Source organism: Simochromis diagramma, unplaced genomic scaffold (assembly GCF_900408965.1).
Source record: "Simochromis diagramma unplaced genomic scaffold, fSimDia1.1 OVJJ01000822.1, whole genome shotgun sequence".
Taxonomy (NCBI): domain Eukaryota; kingdom Metazoa; phylum Chordata; class Actinopteri; order Cichliformes; family Cichlidae; genus Simochromis; species Simochromis diagramma.
This window is the reverse complement of record NW_024387520.1, coordinates 4798397-4817359: the sequence shown is the minus strand read 5'-3', so window position 1 is coordinate 4817359 and position 18963 is coordinate 4798397. Positions and strand designations below refer to the sequence as shown.

The 18963-nt window shown below is 39.4% G+C and overlaps 2 protein-coding genes across 2 annotated transcripts; one reads left to right on the top strand and one right to left on the bottom strand.

Annotated features, from left to right (window-relative positions):
* Nucleotides 1-495: 495 nt before the first annotated feature.
* Nucleotides 496-8794, bottom strand: hspb11 (heat shock protein family B (small) member 11). The gene is made up of 5 exons (XM_040019800.1): nt 8553-8794; nt 5993-6099; nt 3700-3768; nt 3583-3626; nt 496-3489 (listed from the first exon to the last, which is right to left on the bottom strand). Exons 1-5 carry the CDS (start codon nt 8642-8644, stop codon nt 3397-3399), a joined length of 405 nt encoding a protein of 134 aa, XP_039875734.1. The 5' UTR covers nt 8645-8794; the 3' UTR covers nt 496-3396.
* smn1 (survival of motor neuron 1, telomeric) lies at nt 8793-15249 on the top strand. The gene is made up of 8 exons (XM_040019796.1): nt 8793-8924; nt 9640-9711; nt 9792-9911; nt 11562-11753; nt 12187-12363; nt 14504-14578; nt 14754-14861; nt 15099-15249. Exons 1-8 carry the CDS (start codon nt 8877-8879, stop codon nt 15153-15155), a joined length of 849 nt encoding a protein of 282 aa, XP_039875730.1. The 5' UTR covers nt 8793-8876; the 3' UTR covers nt 15156-15249.
* The last annotated feature ends 3714 nt before the right edge of the window (nt 15250-18963 follow it).

Genomic DNA, 18963 nt, shown 5'->3' with positions numbered 1-18963 from the left:
CATTACTACAACTATCTTTTAATATGTTTCTCAACTGAATTGCATAAGGGTGGATTTGATGAGCAATTGCTAGAATTAAACTCATAAATAAATATGAGTGTCAGTTCTTCACTATCATTCTCCATTCCTGTTGGACTTAAATAATAGGAAGATTGTTTTCCTCTCCCATCTAATCAGCTAATTTCGGTCTTTTGATACCACTTCCTTCCTTTCACAACAGCTCGTTGTGTCTCAGCTTCTGTCATAAATGAGCTGATGAGACCAAATCAGAACTGAAATCAAATTAAGGCCCATTGTCGGTGCGCGTGGCTTCGTCACCAACGTGAATGGAGGACCACACTGAAGAGATAACAAGAAACTCAGAGTCGCTGGTGAAAGAAAATAACAGAGCTGGGGTGGGTGGCGGATTTCTTCCTCAAAATAACCACATACAAAACATCAACTATATTTACACAATTGCAATAAAAAAAATGCAGTGTTTTTCCTGTGATTTTGAAACGTAGCCATTTTAATGTGTTTTAACTGATAATTAACTGAAAAATATATTGCATGCATACATATTTATTGTGGGCTTTTAATAATTTTACAAATATCGACCTCTGTCAGCTGTATCATCTACTGAACAGGGGTTTTCAGGGAGGATCCGATCTCTTTTTATAGACTCAGCTGAACATACAGAGTTCTGGTCTAGCAGATGTCTGAGTATGACTGAACAGCAGTTAGACAGCCATCAGTAGACTGGGTGATAATTTAGCCCTACCCTGCAGTGACATGATAATAATGCACTCATATCCTGCTGTGTTTCTTCTGATCGGCTGATAGTCAAGCACAAAAGGGCCTGAATTCATTAATAACACAGAGGAGCTTTTTCAGACCTGTTCAACATGCAAAGCGAGGCTCTTTGGTTACATTTTTAAAGCAAACATGTGAATTAAAATTCACACCTGAACTACCGAGGAGGGAAAAATGTACTCCTATGACTCTGAAGCACTGCATTTCACGGTCCAAACCTGACTTTCAAAAATATAATAAATATTCCATACTGGTAAATAATAGAAGAGTCAATAACACCGTATCAGTTTCTGCCTTGGCCTCATTACTCATTACACACTCACATACTCAAATGTGCTCCATCCAAACTATACCCCTAAGCAATTAGTTGCTCTAAACTATCAGGAGGCCAGTTATTCAGGCAACTATTTCATATTTTTATTGGTTTATTCAGGGCCCTGCATGCAGACCAAGCTATAACAAACACAGGCTCTGCAAATCCCCAAGCCTCGTGCAGTCAGAAAAGTAATTGGGGAGGGAGTCCCAAAGGGTCCTCACATACTGCTGAAGCCTTTGCTACCGACATGTTGAAATGGCAGCTGAGGTAGATAGGTTTATGAGTGTTTATGAGGAAGCGTTACTGTGTGTGTGTAAAGGATATATACAGTAAGTAGAAGAAGTGGCTTGAATATTTTGTGTGAACAGGCCTGGAGTCTTTAGACACTCACTCGTTGGCTGGGAAACCATCTGGTCCCCCAACCCCCCAGCAAGGTTGCCCATGGTTATAAATGTCTGTGGCAATGTCAAATTCTGTTCGTGAGGATGGGGGTGGGTGGTGGGCGGGCTGTATGGATTCCAATTTAAGCCCCTGCTGCTCAAAATTACTTAATTAATTCTATCTCTCACACAGAGAGAGAAACTTCCTTTGTAAGTAATTCTACCATTCATCACCATCCGGCTCTTTTATTCCAAGGCTTTGCCTATTATCAGCTTGTGAAATAGGCAGGAACAGTCGAATGTAGGATTTAAAATAAGGCCCATTAGTGAATCCATAACATTAAATAAGCAAAAACTGTGAAAATGAATTGACACAAATGTCCTAATCATAAGGCAGGCTTAAAAATGCATTCAAATATTTTCTCTGTCAAACATATCCCAGGAAGATTCATAGTTCCCCAGCTATGTCAAATAATGCGTGTGTGTATGGTTTTGTTTTTATTATTGTTTAATTAAAAATGAAATACCACAAAGTCATGCAGTTAGGTCCATATATATTTGGACACTGACACAAGTGTTGTTTTTTTACCCGTTTACAGAAACATATTCCAGTTATAGTTCTGTAATGGACATGGACATAATGTGGAGACTCTCCACCTTCATTTGAGGGTATCCACATTATCCACATGGAGCTGTGGATAATGGCCCACAAACAAACAGCAACTGAAAGCTGCTGCAGTAAAGGACTGGCACAGTATTAAAAAGGAGGAAACCTAGCATCTGCTGATGTCCATGAGTTTAAGACTTCAAGCTGTCATTGTCAGCAAAGTATTAGAAATGAACCTTTTATTTTCAGTTATTTAATTTGACCAACGACTTTTGAGCCCCTGGAACGAAGAGATTGAGTTTTGTTTTTTTTGTTTTTTTAAAAACACTTTAGTTGCTCACATTTTTAAGCAATGAATTAAAGCTGAAAGTCTGCACTTCAACTGCATCTGAGTATTTTCATTTAAAATTCATTGTGGTAATGTACACAATCACAATCAGAATAAAGTCATCTCTGTCCAAATATTTATGGACCTGACTGTATATGCTTATGAAAAAAAGAAATGGGCGTATTATTTTTATACATGTGATGAGCTCACAACGTTACACAACTCCCATGAAAATAAAAAGTATGCCTGATTTCACTTCAAATTTCAGTATCCATGACTTCAAGGTCATCTTTTTGTGCACTTCTGGATCTGAGCCAGCATTCAAGCAGTCAATGTGGAGTTCTATAACCAGAGGTGGGCTAGAATAGGTAAGGTGGAGTTCAACAGGAACAGGAGAAACCATGAAATAAACTTCAAAGATCAAAAACTACAGACAATCGGTGCAGCGGACACTTTTCACTGTTTTTAGAACTTTGCTCTTTTCCGCAGCTGGCTGACTGACCAACAACAACACAAGCAAGAGGGGCTTACAGACTGCCTGTACTACATACTTGACAACAGAGTTCGCCATCACCAGACTGCAAATGCGCTACCTCTGCTGAAAAATAAATTCTGCTTTATACATTCTGTATCCACGAGTCCGCTAGGGTCCAAGTGACGTAAATTTTGTCATCAGATGGTTAGCGCGAGGGTCTGTCTGGATGTTTTAATGTCTGCCTTTTTTTTTTTATTCTTGTAACCACACAGACTTGTTAAAGAAGTATAACAGGAATAACTACTCAGCTCTTGGGTCTCCAGCTATCCAGGTTCCCAACTGAGTACATTCTAGGCTAAACCAAATGTGTAACCAAAATTAAATTCAAGTCAGGCCAAATTTAAATAAAGTATGGTTTTTGATTTTTATGGGTTCACCGCATAACTTTATGATCACACCTCGTAAATGTTATACACACAATAATTTTAATTATGTGTGTTAATTTTTTACACTGACTCTGTGAACTGAGACAAAGTGATCATATCCCGCCGTGATGATGAAACGAAGGTGGGTGGCACTGCATCCATTTAGCTGAAAGAGAAAAATAAAGACAAGTCATGGCTTTATTAATTCTCATTAAACTTATTCATTCTACATTTACTTTACATTTCCATTTGAACCTACTGTTATAGCATTTGACTGAAGATGTCCCTCTGTACTTTCAAACTCTGCAAGGCAAAGAGTTTGTTAATCCCAGTTAAAAACACTGTGAATGGTGCTTTGACTGGATGTCCTTATTACCTTTCTCTGCAACAGGCTCAAATTGAGAAGCATTTTGTGAGGTGTTTTTTTCTATTTTCAGGTGCTTCACTGCAAAACAATTAGAAAGAAATCAGCAGAAGATATTAAAAATTGGAAAGAAACCATGAAACAACACGAGATATAGATACAAACTTTAAAGGAAATAGATATGTCTAGAAAACAATATTTAACAATAAGCATTTTAAATATGGAACAATGTTACACCTCATCCTTGAGACGTTTCTCTTCCTTTAAATGACCCAGCAGTCATTTACTGTCCAGTGTTTGACAGATTAATCAGTTTCCTTTTTCTGAGCCACTTAATTACAGTTTTATTGACATATCGTGACAGGAACTTAAGGGGGGCTTGTTGAGGCCACGTAAAGCTCAGGAAGCCCAAGAAATTTTTCAAATAAACTGCAGAAACATCATGACTGCAAATGAGCTGCTGGAAGGTTTCATGAAGGGGTGATTATGTCTGCATGGAAGAGTCATCAGAAAGAACCCTAACCCCCAACCAATACCGCTGCCTGGTATTGAATATTAGCAGTGGAGAGATAAAACACATCACCTGAGTGTGCAGTACTGATTAAAACTTTGGGGGCTCCGAAGGAGCGGAAACAACAATGACAAGAATGGATTCATGCGTATATCGGCAAATTATAAATGCAAATATCCTGTAGTTGGCTGAAAAGAAAAGGTCAATTTCTACAATAACACCACTAAGAATTTGTTATCCCACACATTACTTTAAAAAGCATAACCTAAACCTTTGGGAAAGGTGCTCATAATTCCCTTGAAGAGCAGCTAATCTGCAATACTACGTGGCTACAAAAAGTGTTTTCAAGCCGTGCTATATAAAATCATTTTAATGCCTGTTTACTTCAGAGGGGTGCATACAATCCACACAAAATACAATCCCAATTTTAAACAAAGCTGGGATTGTGGAATGCTGTGTAAAATGTAAATAAAAGATGAATACACTGATTTGCAAATCTCATAAACCCTCATTTTTTCACAAAAGGACACAGATATTTAAACTGAGAAAAAAATAAGGTCATTTTGAATTTGATGGCAGAAATATATTTCAAAAAAAGTGGGGACGGAGCCAACAAAAGCTTGGAAAAGTAAGTGATACTAAAAAGAGACAGCTAGGGGAACATTTTGCAGCCAGTCAGGTTAACTGGCAACAGGTCAATAACATGACTGGGTATAAAAAGAATGTCTCTGTTTAAAAGATTCAGGAAATCTGAAGAAATCTCTGTGTGCAAGGGACAAATAAATACAGGCTAAAAATACATGGATACCCTTGATCTTTAGGCCCTCGGGCAGCACTGAAAAACAGGCATGATTATGCCATGGAAATCACTGCATGAGTTTAGGAACCTCTCCAGAAATCACTGTCTGTTACCACAATTTACTGTACCATCCATTCAACTTAGGTTAAAGCTCTATCACGCAAAGAAAATGCCATACATGAACACAATCCAGAAATGCCGCCACCTTCTCTGGGCCAAGGCTCATTTAAAATTGACTGAGATAAGGTGGAAAAGTATTTGGAAAATTTTTTTGGAAGACATAAAGACTGCATAGTCCCAAGACTAGAGGACAGGGATCAACTGCTTTGTTATCAGCACTCAGTTCAAAACCTCTCTGATGGTATGGTAGCACCTATTTAACTCACATTTTGTACATCTAGAAAGGCAACATCAGTGATCAAAAGTATATAGAGGTTTTAGAGCAACACATGCTCTTGTCTAGATGACGTCTTTTTCAGGGAAGACCGTGCATGTTTCAACAAGACAATGTTAAACTGTATACTGCACTTATTACGACAGCTTGACTTTATAATAGACAAGTCTAGGTGCTGAACTGGCCTTCCTGCAGTCCTAACTTTTCAATAGTTCAAAAGACTTGTCTCAGCATGAACTAAAAAAAAACAACAACAACAAAGACCCATGACTACTGAACAGCTAGAATGTCAGACAAGAAAAGTCCAGCAACTGGTCACTCAGTTTCCAGACATTTACAGACTGTTCTTAAAAGAAGAGGGGACACTACGCAGTGTAGTCACGGCCCTGACTTTTTTGGGACGTACTGATACGACTGAATTAAAAATGAACCATTATTTTTTCTTAAAATTCTTTACATTTTCTATGTTCTATTGTGAATAAATTATGGGTTTATAAGATTTGCAAATTATTATATTCAGTTTACACAATTTTACACATGGACCCAACGTTTTTAGAACTGGACATGTATGTTTGACCTAAGGTGCACACAGCCTCCATACCATTGTAGCTGTCCACTGTCACAGTGCCAATGTTTGTAGGTTCAGGGAAGTGAATGATGAACTCTTGAGGAAACATCCCAGTGGACATCCAAAACGTTTTAGTGTTTCTGAGTGATAAGAAAGACAGAAAATCATGACATTTTACCATTGATGAGACCTTTTTAGATCACATTTTGATATCAACTTTTGTTGTGTAGATATACAATATTGCACAAAAAAACCTTCATATTTTGCTGCCATGTAGCCAGACTTTCTTGAAATATTAAAAATGTTAGCTAAAGCAATAGTCCTACCGCTTTTCCAGTCATTTGCACAATCATGTGACTCATTCATGCAAAAAATAAAGCCCCTAATTCAAGACACCCAAATTTCTCTCGCGCCATCCAACAAGCAAAGCATGCACATGCACAAAAGATCCAGAGCCACTTCCACAACACAAAGAACTTTCACAGTTTATGGCAGGGCATTCAGGCCGTCACACAGTACAAGCCTGCAACAGGCACCTGTGATGGAGATGCCACACTTCCTAAGGAGCTGAACAAGTTCTACGCACGGTTTGATGCTCTGAACAACACACAAGCAAAGAAAGCCACGCCCCCCACCACCGACCAGACCATCTCTCTGCCTGCAGCCGATGTGAGGAGATCTCTCACCAAGGTCAACCCACGGAAAGCTGCTGGACCAGACAACATCCCAGGTCGCGTGCTGAGAGGCTGCGCTGATCAGCTGCCCGATGTCTTCACAGACATCTTCTACTCATCACTGAGCCAGATGATCATCCCAGCGTGCTTCAAGTCCACCACCATCATCCCGGTGCCAAAGAAATCCTCTGTAACCTGCCTGAACGACTACAGTCCCATCGCCCTGACCCCATCATTTTGAAGTGCTTCGAGAGACTTGTCGTGGTGCACGTGAAGAGCAACCTCCCCTGCTCACTGGACCCGCTGCAGTTTGCATACTGGCCAAACAGGTCGACCAAGGATGCCATTTCCACTGCACTTCACCTCTCCCACCTGGGCAAGAAAGACAACTATGTCAGAATGCTGTTCATAGACTCAGATAACTCAGCATTATCCCCCAAAAACTGTTCGACAAACTCAGCAAGTTGGGACTGAGCACCTCTCTCAGCAACTGGATACTAGATTTCCTGTCAGAGAGGCCTCAGTCCATCCGAATCGGCGACAACATCTCCAGCACAATCAGGCTGAGCACAGGAGCTCTTCAGGGCTATGTTCTCAGCCCTCTGTTGTTCACCCTCCTGACACACGACTGCACCGCCCTACACAGCTCTAACCACATCATCAAGTTCGCTGACGACACAACCGTGGTTGGACCCATCAGCAGCAACGACGAGTCAGCGTAGAGATGCGGTTCAGTAGCTGGCGTTCTGGTGCAGTGAAAACAACCTGTCACTAAATATGGACAAAACCAAGGATATGATTGTCGACTTCAGGAAGACTCGCTCTACTCACACACCACTCAGCATCGACGGTTCCACAGTAGAGTCTGTTAACAGCACCAATTTCCTGGGAGTTCACATCTCAGACAACCTCACCTGGACTGCCAACACCACCTCCATCACCAAAAAGGCCAAGCAGCGCCTCCACTTCCTAAGACGCCTGAAGCGGGCCAACCTCCCTCCTCCCACCCTCACCATGTTCTACAGGGGCATAATAGAGAGTGTTCTGACCAGCTGCATCCCCGTGTGGTTTGGAAACTGCAAAGTCGGTGACCTCAGCCAGCTACATCGGATCGTCAAAGCAGCTGCAAAGATCATTGGAACATCTCTCCCTCTGCTACAGGACATCTTTCACAAACGCTGCATCAGTAAGACCTCCTGCATCGTGCGTGACCCGTCACACTCCTCACATGGACTCTTTTCCCTCCTCCCATCCGGCAGACGCTATCGCGGCATTGGGGCCCGATCCTCCAGACTGAGAGACAGCTTTTTCCCACAAGCTATCAGACTCCTGAACTCACTACCAGCTCCCCCCACCCAATACACCCACACAAACCACTAACTGACTCTACCGGACTCCACATACCACTGCCTTTGTAAATACAGATGCTGCTCTATGGAGAATCCTACTCTCAGGAATCATGGTCATTTTAAACCACTTCAAAGTCACCTTAAATCTCAATTGTAAATTTTAGACTGTTATTAACCCTTTTACCTCAAAGTGTATATTTACTCCCCTTACCTCAGTCTCAAAATGTATGTACATTTATTCTTTTTATTCTTACTCTTTATATATTTCTTGTTGTTCTTTTGCACTGTATGGAACTGGAGCCTCGTCGTCTCGTCTCTATATACTGAACTGTATTTAGCAGAGATGACAATAAAGTTTACTTTGAATTTGAATTTGAAGGGACGAACCAGTGTTATGTCAACACAACAGACAGCTTAGCAAAGAAGCAATTTTAAGTTGCATCTTCAGCGCCGTTAAGTAGCAGCTTGTAGCAAAATCACATAATTTGTTTCCTTTTGTTTAAATGAATATATGAAAATTGACAAAGATAAAACTGCTGAGATAATCACAGCTTAAAAACCAGCACTCACCCGTCGATAATGTTTTCTGGTGGGTGATTTTCATCGCTGGATGCAACGAGGACAACTTTCGCACCTAAAGAAGTTACAGACGACTCAATCATCGCACAGAAAAGGTTATAGTCTCCGAGGCTTTCTGGTTTTTCTATAACAGAACACAACAAATGCTTTGTTTACAGATTCTTAAGGGGGGAAAGTCGTCAATTGCCGTTGCCAAGCCAACCACTGCGTCGCAAGATATAGACGTCGCAATGTTGTACGTCACAATTTCCGACGCACGCTGCTAGTTAGATGTTTAGGAGTTAGCGGCTAGCACTGGATACAGCAATTGTTCACATGGCGAATGGATGCAAGGAAGTGCTTTTTACGCGCGGAACTGGACAGGCGAGTAATAATGCAGTATTACGCGGAGGAACATGACTTATATGACGCTTCTGTGCTGTCTGTACAGTTGTTTGAGGCGGTGAGCTATATAGCTAAAAGCTAAACCAACGTTGAGTTAGGCTAAGTTAAGATATGAGAAAAGTAATAAAAGAAGTCAAGCCGGAAATACACAGTATACCAGATGTGCTTCAATAAACAAAACGTGGCTTTATTGGAATATACCATCGTGGATATGCGTTACAAAAATGCTTTACAAAGTAGTTTTAGGTTGAGTTGCAACAGTTCATAGGAGACAAAGGTGTACTGTACAATAAGCCTAAAATCCTTTGCATCCTGCCTCTGTTTTTGCATGCACTGCTTGTAAGATGCTTCATTATAATTGTGGATTTAAGACAGATTTAAAAATAATAATAATAATTTAGCAACATTTAATGTGTTCGTCTTTTTGTATGCTGATTATCCTGTTTTCTACGAAAGAAATTGATTAATTATTCATCATAAATTGTTTAAAGTCTTTCTGCTCTTCAACACACCGTCTTTTACTATTTAGTGAATTATTTTGACACATCAAATAAATACTGGCTGTAAATGTCATCTGGTTTGGAGGTATTATTTATTATTTTTAAATCACTTAATGTTTAGCCATTATTTATTTATACCCATTAAAAATACATGTTTGTATTGTAAAGACTCCAAATTTGTTGTTCTCTTCCAGAGTGATGATTCAGACATCTGGGATGACACCGCACTGATAAAGGCTTATGACAAGGCAGTTGCATCTTTCAAGGTAACTTGGGATTATTGCAGTATGTGTGAATGTTAAATGTTGTTTGCTATTTTAAAGTCTCTTCTTGATTTGCGTGTTAGACTGCCCTTAAGGGTGAAGATGAGCCACAAGTCTCAAAGAAAAACCAACCAGGAAAGAAACGCAAGAACAACAAGAAGAACCAGAGTAGGAAAAGAAACAATGCAGCACCAGAAAAAGAGGTGAGGAACTGGAACTAAAGCTACAGATACATTTGAAGGGGAAAAGGTTTAGAGTTAAATATTTACACATGATGTTTGTTGTCAGAGGTATCAAACTGGAGAGTACATTTTAACATAAGTCAGTTTAGATTCTGTGTTTCAAATCAGTGGTCGAAATGTGTCTTTCATTTACAGTTTCTACAGTTATGGTTAGAAGTTTAACTACACTTATCACAAGCATGATTGTCATCATAATTTTAAGGATTTTAATGATTTCTTTGAACTGTTCTTTTTACTTTGTGGAGTGATTGCACAGCATACATCCTAAATGGGTTTTAAAATCAAGAATGTGGTGGACAACTCATTTTTGGGAGGTGGATTTTCTCTAATCCACACAGAGTGAAAAGTATAAATGCAGGCTTAAATATATACATACATTCACTTAAATATTTTAGTAAGTGGTGCTGAAGGTTCAACAATGACTTAGAACTTGGCAAGGCCTATTAACTTGTCATTAGTGATCATGATTGACTAAAACTAATAGTTTCTCTGCCATCATAAATAGGATTTGCATGGCAGCAGTTATTGGATTGACCGGTGCTTGTTACAATAGGAAACTCCAGGCTATTCTATGAAGGTCTAAGAAGGAGATTCGTACATTTATACGAGTTGGGATGGTCTCGGAGCTGTCCCTAAACAACTTCAGATTTTAAGATAATCAGTTTAAACAATTGTAAGCAAGTAACAGTTACTTGGACACGTGACCTCTCATCCAAGGTCTCAAAGAAGACCCAATCTGTCACATCCTCAGATTAGATGAAATGTGTTAGGATGTTCAGGAACAACCCAGGAACTGCTGAGGCTCAAGTCTGCCATGAACTGGAAACTGCTGCAACATCAGTGTCACTGTACACAGTGAAGCAAGTTTTGCATCACCGTGACGTGGAAGGGTGCCAACCAAGAAAGAAGCACCTTCACCAAAAGATCTTCAAGCCTGCCTGAAATTTGCAGCAGCCCACATGGACAAGCCAAATGCCTTGTGTAGAAAAGCTTTATGATCAAACAAGACAAAGGTTGAGCTATTTGTCCACAATGACAAGAGGTCTGTTTGGAGCAGTAAAGTTTAAAAAACTGGGAAAACTGGGTGTTCCAACAGGACATTGATCCCAAACACACATCAAAACTGGATTTAGAATGGATAAAGCAGGCTAACATTAAGCTTTTGGAATTACCTTCCCAACGCCCGACCGCACCCCCGTTGAAATTTGTGGACTTTGCCTAAAACCTGGGTTTGTGCAGGAAGCCAACAAATTTAAATGAACTCTAGTAGTTCTGCCGAGAAGAATGATCAAATATTTAACCAGAAATACACCAGAAGCTTGTTGATGGTTACCAAAAGCCATCTGGTGGAGATGCGACTTGCTCAGGGACATTTAACGCGTTATTCGGAGTATATGTATATATGCCTTATGTATACTTTTGATCCCATAGAAATTTAATTTAAACTTGTGCACCTCTTCTGCACCATGTTACCATGACATTCATGCCCATGATGAGTATTTTTTTTCTGACCACAACTGTATCCTGTTGGTAATTCAGAGACATTCAAAAACAGTGTTGTTTACACATGTTTACGCTTTCACTTTAATTACAGTTTATGTTGTGTCACAGTGGCAGGTTGGGGATTCATGCAGTGCTTACTGGTCCGAGGATGGCCAGCTCTATGCAGCCACGATCGCCTCCATAGACAAGAAGAGAGGCACTTGTATAGTTGTTTATACAGGCTATGGCAACGAGGAGGAGCAGAATCTTGAAGACCTGCTATCAGAGTTTTCGGAGGGTGATGAGGAATCAAATACCAAGGTAAACTAGTGCAAATAAATGCATTCACATAACAGCAGCACAATACAAATAACAATTCAGTTATTAGAAAATGGTAGTATTGTTCCCTGACACAATTTGCACATAGTTTTTACCTTCATTATTCACATATGAACATCATGAATGTTAAAATAGCAAAACTAATATTGTGACCAAATCAGGCTTAAATATTTTTTTACCATTTTATCAAATGGTGAGTCATGGAAATCACTGCCGATTAACAGATTGCTTTCTTAGTCTATTAAAACTTAGGACTAAGGATGGATAGATGGGTTAGCGCTTTCTGTTTTTGTCTGGATCATTTCTTACTGCTTCCCAAACAAATTCAGATATGTTTATGGATTTCTCTGTATTTGTTCCCAGTGGTGTGAAATTGGGGAGAAAGATCAAAGCAGTATGTCTTTGCTATCCATAGGTGCATGAAGCAGAATCTTCAACGGAGGAGAGTGACAGGTCAGCTACTCCAAACCAGCACAAACAGTCACCTAATAAGGGCCACAAGTCCAAGACCCACAAAGAATCACCTCCTATGTGGGCTCCTGGTTTTCCTGGATTTCCTCCAGTACCACCTCCCATGCATGCTTTCAGACAGGTAAGAAGAAAGGCTCTTTAGGGAGCTGATTCATTATTAGTCTGCCAACAAAATTACTTTCATGCTTATTTTTGTTTTTAAATTGTGATTAAATCATTTTCAGGTATTAATTAAATTCCTGATAGGAGGTTGAATGTTTGTTGTAGTCAGAAAGAGGAAACGTGAGCAAAGTGTTTATAATCTGAACACTAAAGATAGAATATGAACATTTATTGCAGGACTGGATTGTAATAGGCCCAATTTCTTTATGTGGACCCAACTGTAAAGAGTAGAAAAGAAATAGTGTGTTTTAAAAAATATTGTACATTATCTTAAGCCTTCTTTGAGCCTCTACATGCTGACTGTTCAGTTTAAAAGCATACATACACTTATTATGGACATGAATTTGTGGCTTTTAGTGCTTTCCAGGAAATGTGGGGACTAATGCTTGTAATAATGATGGATATTAAAAAGAAAAAAGTTTTAACTAATCTTTGACTTGAAATCAAAAAGCATCAGAGTTATAAATACAAATCATCAACAAATTTGCTTAAATGTTCCTTTTTGTTTGTTTGTTTGCACCATGATTTACATATTTTACCTCTTTTCTTGACAAAAGTTAAAATCTTGAATTTATGGTCTTCTGGCACAGCTCTTACTAAGCATATTTCACTTTTTTATATGGTTGTATTCAGCTATTGAATTTTATTTCAAATGCCTTATTTTTACACTGAGCTTTGTGTTTTATCCAACTTTAATGAGTGTTTGATCATCGTCCTGCAAAACGACACAACTGTTTCCAGGTTTCAAACATCTATCTGATGTTTTGAGCTTATGATGAAGAATTCTGGAAAGTCCTTCTCATTCATTAACTTATATTCAGAGGTGCACATAAGTGGTGCGCAGGTGCGCATTCACTGTCAAAATAAAAAAACGCGCACCAGATAAGAAGTTGCAATGCGCGTTTGCATACATTTAAAAAGGCACTGTTTTTGTCCGCTAGAGTGGGATTTTCACAGCATATTCTGCACCACATCTCTGTGCATTCATCGTTTGTTTGAAGCCAGCTCACCTCCTGCAACCACTTTTCCGGGAATATGCGCTGCTTTTGCGGTTCGGACTCCTTCTGGCATTTCTTTGGAGGTGGAGGAACACCAAAGTAATTGCTTAAAGGAGCTTCTTCGACATCTTTAAGAGTTCTAAACAAATGTCTGTCCTCCTCCAGAAAATACTATGTACGCAAACGCGTTGCAACTTCTTATCTGGTGCGTGTCTGTTATTTTGACAGCGAATGCGCACCTGCGGACCACTTATGTGCACCCGTGCTTATATTAATTTAACTGGCAGTAGATCAGCCTCTCAGCATGATGCTGCCACCACCATGCGTAACAATCATGATGAGGTTTAAGTGTCTCAGCTTTTTTTTTTTTTTTTTTTAAATGACTGTGTCAAGATTTTGTGCTTTTTATTCTCATGTGGGAAGCAACAAACTTTATTTGAGCTCGAAAGTTTTGATTTGTGGACACCAGCCACTTGGTCCAAAACCTCACTAACTTTGGACTGTGACAATGTTGTTTAAGCAGCTTCTGTTTCATGACAAGCCTGCACTTCGTGATTATCTTTGAATTTGCATTGGTGTAGAAATGCTTACAGTAATCATTCCTGCCTTGTCCAATGTTTCGTTGGTATTGATCAATCCAGTTAGTGTTGTCGAACCAACCTTCCTTGGCACAGAAAAGCTACCACCTAGGCAGACACTAACCAAAGCTAAAAGGCCATGCACCTTGCCCTTTTTTTTTCTAGACCTCTTGCATTAACAGTTGGAGTGGATTTGTTTTTTTAATAATCCCTACCACCACCACATCACCTCTATCAGGCTGGTCTCAGCTCCCCAGGCTTAACAATGTGCAATCATTTTGCCTCACAGAGCAATTCAAAGATATCAATACAAGCCTAATATTTCCATGATATTTATGTCCATGTTGAGAAGAAGTTATTTTGAGTAAAAGAATTGGAAGACATCAGACTGCGCTTACTTCAGTTTAGATAAGTTTCCCTAATGAAAATAGTTTCAAACCTCTCTCGTTATCTTGGGTACTTTATGTGGTAATGATATTACAAGCTGTTGATTTCCACCTTTGTGTCTTTTGTCTTGCACCAGGGGAGCAGCAAGCGATCTGGTAGTCATGGGCCTGTACCTCCTCCATGGCCTCCCATGATGCCTTTTGGTCCACCGGTGAGTTGGGATCAATTTTTACCCTTAGCAAAGCTAAAGGAGTGTGTTTACTCTACAGCAGGTTAAATGTAGATACAGTTTAGGATATAACATGTTAGGGTCTAACAAATGGCAACGTTAAACACCAACAACTGCATCCTGAACATTCGCTCTGCTGTTGATGCCTCCACCTTAGATGGTTCCTCCACCTCCACCGATGAGCCCTGACATGGTGGATGATGAAGCCTTGGGCAGCATGCTTATCTCCTGGTATATGAGTGGATATCACACAGGATACTATCTGGTACGTGCACAGAGCCCTGCTGGCTTCTTGGGAGGTTATAACATGGATTTGGAGCTTGTACATACCTCACCTTTTGTTATGCTGTAAATAGTAGTCACTTGTTTATGGTAATGTTGATGCTTTTCCTTTGCCTTTTTGGTTAAGTTGCTTTATTTTTCCTTTCAGATTTTTAGGTATATGTAAAAGTCATGGATTCATAAAATGAGTAATATTTTGGGGGGTTTTGTGTTTTCGTAGGGGCTGAAACAAGGGCGCAAAGAAGCTTCCAACTGGACAAAACAGCATCACAAATGAAGCCTTGCTTGTTATGTCTGTCTGTTCATATGAAGTAATGGAAGAAAGTTTTGTATTCTTTGTAAATAGATGAAATAAAGACTATGAGAACACAGCGGGTACCTGTTCTTGGATATAGTTTCAATTACGGTATGCTAGAAAAGACTGTATACATTACTTTTTTGTACAATGCAGTTGCTTAATAAGATCCACTTTATCATTTTAAAAAAAAATACATATTTTCTAATTGATTTTACAGAATGGCAAAAAAAAAAACCCCAAAGGATTACTGGATATTACTTGTGTGTATGCGATGAACTCAGTAGCATATGGTTGTAATGGCAAATATTGTCCAGTAGAAGTCAGACTGGTGTAATGTATTTATAGGAAAATGTGGCATGAATACATCATTAGCTGTTTTTTTTAAGTCCTGTACAAAACAACGGCCGTACAAAGGAACATTTTATGCAACCAGTAGTTTGTGTACTGTACACTTGCCATCCTTAGAATTCGATTCCAACCCAGACTTCAGTCCTGTGTTTAGTCCCTCTGGTGATTTCCACACTGTTAATTCAGAGAGTCTTTCCAATATGTTCCTTGGATACGAGCTCCCCATTTTCCCTGAGGTATTCCCTCATCTGCTGCCCGATATAGAATCACATCCATCATAATCTTTTTCAGCTCGCATCACGTAGACGCATATTTCAGGCTGATAGAAGGCACAGTTTCGGCTACAGACAGTATTACAGTGAACTAGTCGTGCAGATAAAGATTGATTAGAGAAAAGTACTGAGACATTAGGACCACAGACAGATACAGACAAATGGAGGGAAAAACCTGTGGAGGCGTCACGGTGTGGATAAATATATATTAACATGCTACAGCCTTAACAATCACCCAATTAACGCCTTTGGAATATTTTGGACCTGTGGGCGCTCTCCAACACAACATCAAATGAGGGAATATTTAATAAAAGGCTTATGTTTCGAGGACTGAAGCAGTTCTAATGCAATTTCTCTGCCAATTTTTCTTTTTAATGTCTTTTGTACTTGACAAATTCTTTGGGAGATATTTCCAGTAGGAACACCTAGATTTCAAAACTCCATTTTGCCACAAATTAGGCATATTACTTTCTTGGCTCTAATATTTTGTATAATGACAACTCAGGGTCTGCTCGCGACTTTCTTTCCGATGTCCTGAAAACTATGCTGGAATGTTTGAGGTTTAATAGTGTAGGAACAGAGGAGGAAATGGGACGATGGTTGCAGATACTTTGTTCATTTTTATATTTAGAATATAGAAAACCACATGCAATTACAGTGGCAACAGCCACAATCATGCTGCTGAAGCTGTCCCGCATTCATTTCATGAACATATTTCCTATATTTCCTCTACTTTATGCTCATTCTTCCTGAAGTGGTGAGCAATTTGTGTGTGAGAGCAAGAGAAGGTTGAACAGAATATGGTTTTGTGATAGGTTGTAACAGCATGATTGTCTCCTGGCTTTTTTTTGTTTTGTTTTGTTGTTTTTTTTATACCATGTGATCTTCCTCCAGCTGCTCCATAGCCATTGCTTGACAGAAGAGCAGTCTCTTTGTTTGTGTACTGGCTGTGGTCGGCATTTTATTGCCCACTGTGACTGCCAGTGTTTACTGCTGTATTTGATTCTCACTGCAGCAGTCTTTTTTTTTTTTTCTTTTTCTTTTTTTTTTTGCTGTTTTGTGTGCATGTGTGGGGGCAAAAGAGAGAGAACAGGAGAAGAAAGAGGGACGGTAACAGGAGAAAATGTAGTTTGTGGGATTTACAAATAGAATATGCACTATAAATGAGGGGTGATAAACCAGACATATCTTTTCCCCACAGATGGGTCTAAAATCTGCCACGACGAGGCTTGCACATAAGCCCATTGCTTGCCTGACTCTGCAGCAAACTGAGCTGCCCAAAGGGCTCAGTGGAGCCCAGTGAGGAGTTGAAAGGGGGTCAGACCTTGCTTGGGAAAGCACCGCTCCCCTCTGTGACTGTCTACCCCCTACTGACCAAACCTACATGAGGCATGTAAACATAATCTGCATTTCACATAGATCCTTCTAGGAAACAGACAGACATCCAAGTGAGATCGCATTGCTGCATGAGTTACAGTGCCTTTAGCTATTTACCCAAGCTCCCAACATCAACAAACAACCTGCCTTTTAGATAAGAGACTTTGGGGGATTTTTAGAGAAACGGGAGCTGTGCTAACCCCTTTTCCTTTTTCCACAAAGATAGAGCGCCAAACATTCACTGCAGTCAACATTACATCTTGAAAATAGTGGCACAAACACCATTAACACCAAACGCAACAAAATGTTTGTTGACACAGTTAAATATAAATTTGCACTATTAAGCAGAACTGGTAAAACTCAGCTCTATGTGCTAAATCACAGATTTAAAGTGTCGGTGAGGGCTGCGTACCAACCTGAGTAAAGTGGCTGTGACAGAGAATTTGAAAAGCAGCGCTATTTACATATTTACATACAAAGAAGTGCCAGCAAACAATCACAAAATTAATATTTAAATATTGGCAGACAGACAGCTGTTTATGATTCAGACAGAAGTCAACAAAACAAATAATAATTTTAAAAAACAGCAATATATGATACCAAGGTAATTACATATTATATATGAAAGTAGTTAAAATAAATAATAAGATCATTACAGCCAGCATTGACTCACACTGATTCCTGTCTAAGACTTTATTTTGCTGAACTGATTTCCAGCCTAGGCTTTTTAACTTTTGGGTGTCTTTTTTGCATAAAGGAGTATTTGAAATATGGGATTGCAGTAAATGGATAACTGACAAAGCCCAGACTTCTCTTTTGCCTTGAATAGTTGAAATATCACAAGTGAATTGCTCAATTTATCAAAGAAAGCAGATCTAGAAAAGGGTTTTTTGAATTTGAAGCATTCAGACAAGACGTGCAAAGTATCAGACATTTGTGCTGATGACCTGCAACAAAGGCAACCGGTTCATACAGAAACTCCAAGGGATGCGTATCTGATTTATTTTCTTGTTTTCTTATGCTTTTGAACTGGATGAAGGCCTCTGTCTCTTTTCGTGGACGTGACCTCGGTGTCAGCGAGAAAGAGCCTCGATTACCTTCTGACCCAGAAGCTCCAGCACAGTCACAAATTCTGATTCACGTTCTTGCTGGGTCGTCATGCTCTGTTGCAGATGCTCATAAATAAAACGTCTTACCATGAAAGTAAAGTCCATACCCCTATCTTTACAGCCCCGTAAAGTGGCTACATTATTGATATTAGGGAAAAGAGAATTCCAGAGGAGCACATAATGACTGTTATAAACATTATGTTTAAAAAGATCCTTATAGCCTCCTTTTATGAGTGGCTACGAAAGCCTTCAGCTGGCAGCTAAAGCTGCCGATAAAAATCGATTTTCATTGTCATCCCAGTGATGTGAACACGAGCAATTAATACAACTGAGAAACTTTAGCTTATTAAAATATATATGGAAATGGGATTAAGAATAGCAATGTGTTACACTTTGACAACAATGCCTAGGAAACACTGGAAAAGCAGACAAGGCTCTCAAAATAAAGGCTAATTGGACTTTTTTCCCTTCTTATTTATTTATTTGCTTATATGTAATTTATTTCATGGTGCATACTACACCTTAATGCTTAAATAGTTTGTGTTGTGAAAGAGTTTCCAAGTAATCGCTTCAGTGAAAAAGAAAAAAGAAAGGAAAAAGAAAAAAAGTGGGCCTGCAACAGGGTTTTCGAAGTGTAATAGTGAGTCTCTGCCATTCATCACCAGTAGAGGTCTCTGGATG

Bases quoted from the DNA above. Each gene is read 5' to 3' on its own strand.
- smn1 (XM_040019796.1), top strand. From the start codon at position 8,877: ATGGCGAATGGATGCAAGGAAGTGCTTTTTACGCGCGGAACTGGACAG. The intron at 8,925-9,639 runs GCGAGTAATAAT...GTTCTCTTCCAG, and splicing joins TTACGCGCGGAACTGGACAG to AGTGATGATTCAGACATCTG. The intron at 9,912-11,561 runs GTGAGGAACTGG...GTTGTGTCACAG, and splicing joins ATGCAGCACCAGAAAAAGAG to TGGCAGGTTGGGGATTCATG.
- hspb11 (XM_040019800.1), bottom strand. From the start codon at position 8,644: ATGATTGAGTCGTCTGTAACTTCTTTAGGTGCGAAAGTTGTCCTCGTT. The intron at 6,100-8,552 runs GTGAGTGCTGGT...CTTATCACTCAG, and splicing joins CCAGAAAACATTATCGACGG to AAACACTAAAACGTTTTGGA. The intron at 3,627-3,699 runs GTAATAAGGACA...TTTGCCTTGCAG, and splicing joins TGAGCCTGTTGCAGAGAAAG to AGTTTGAAAGTACAGAGGGA.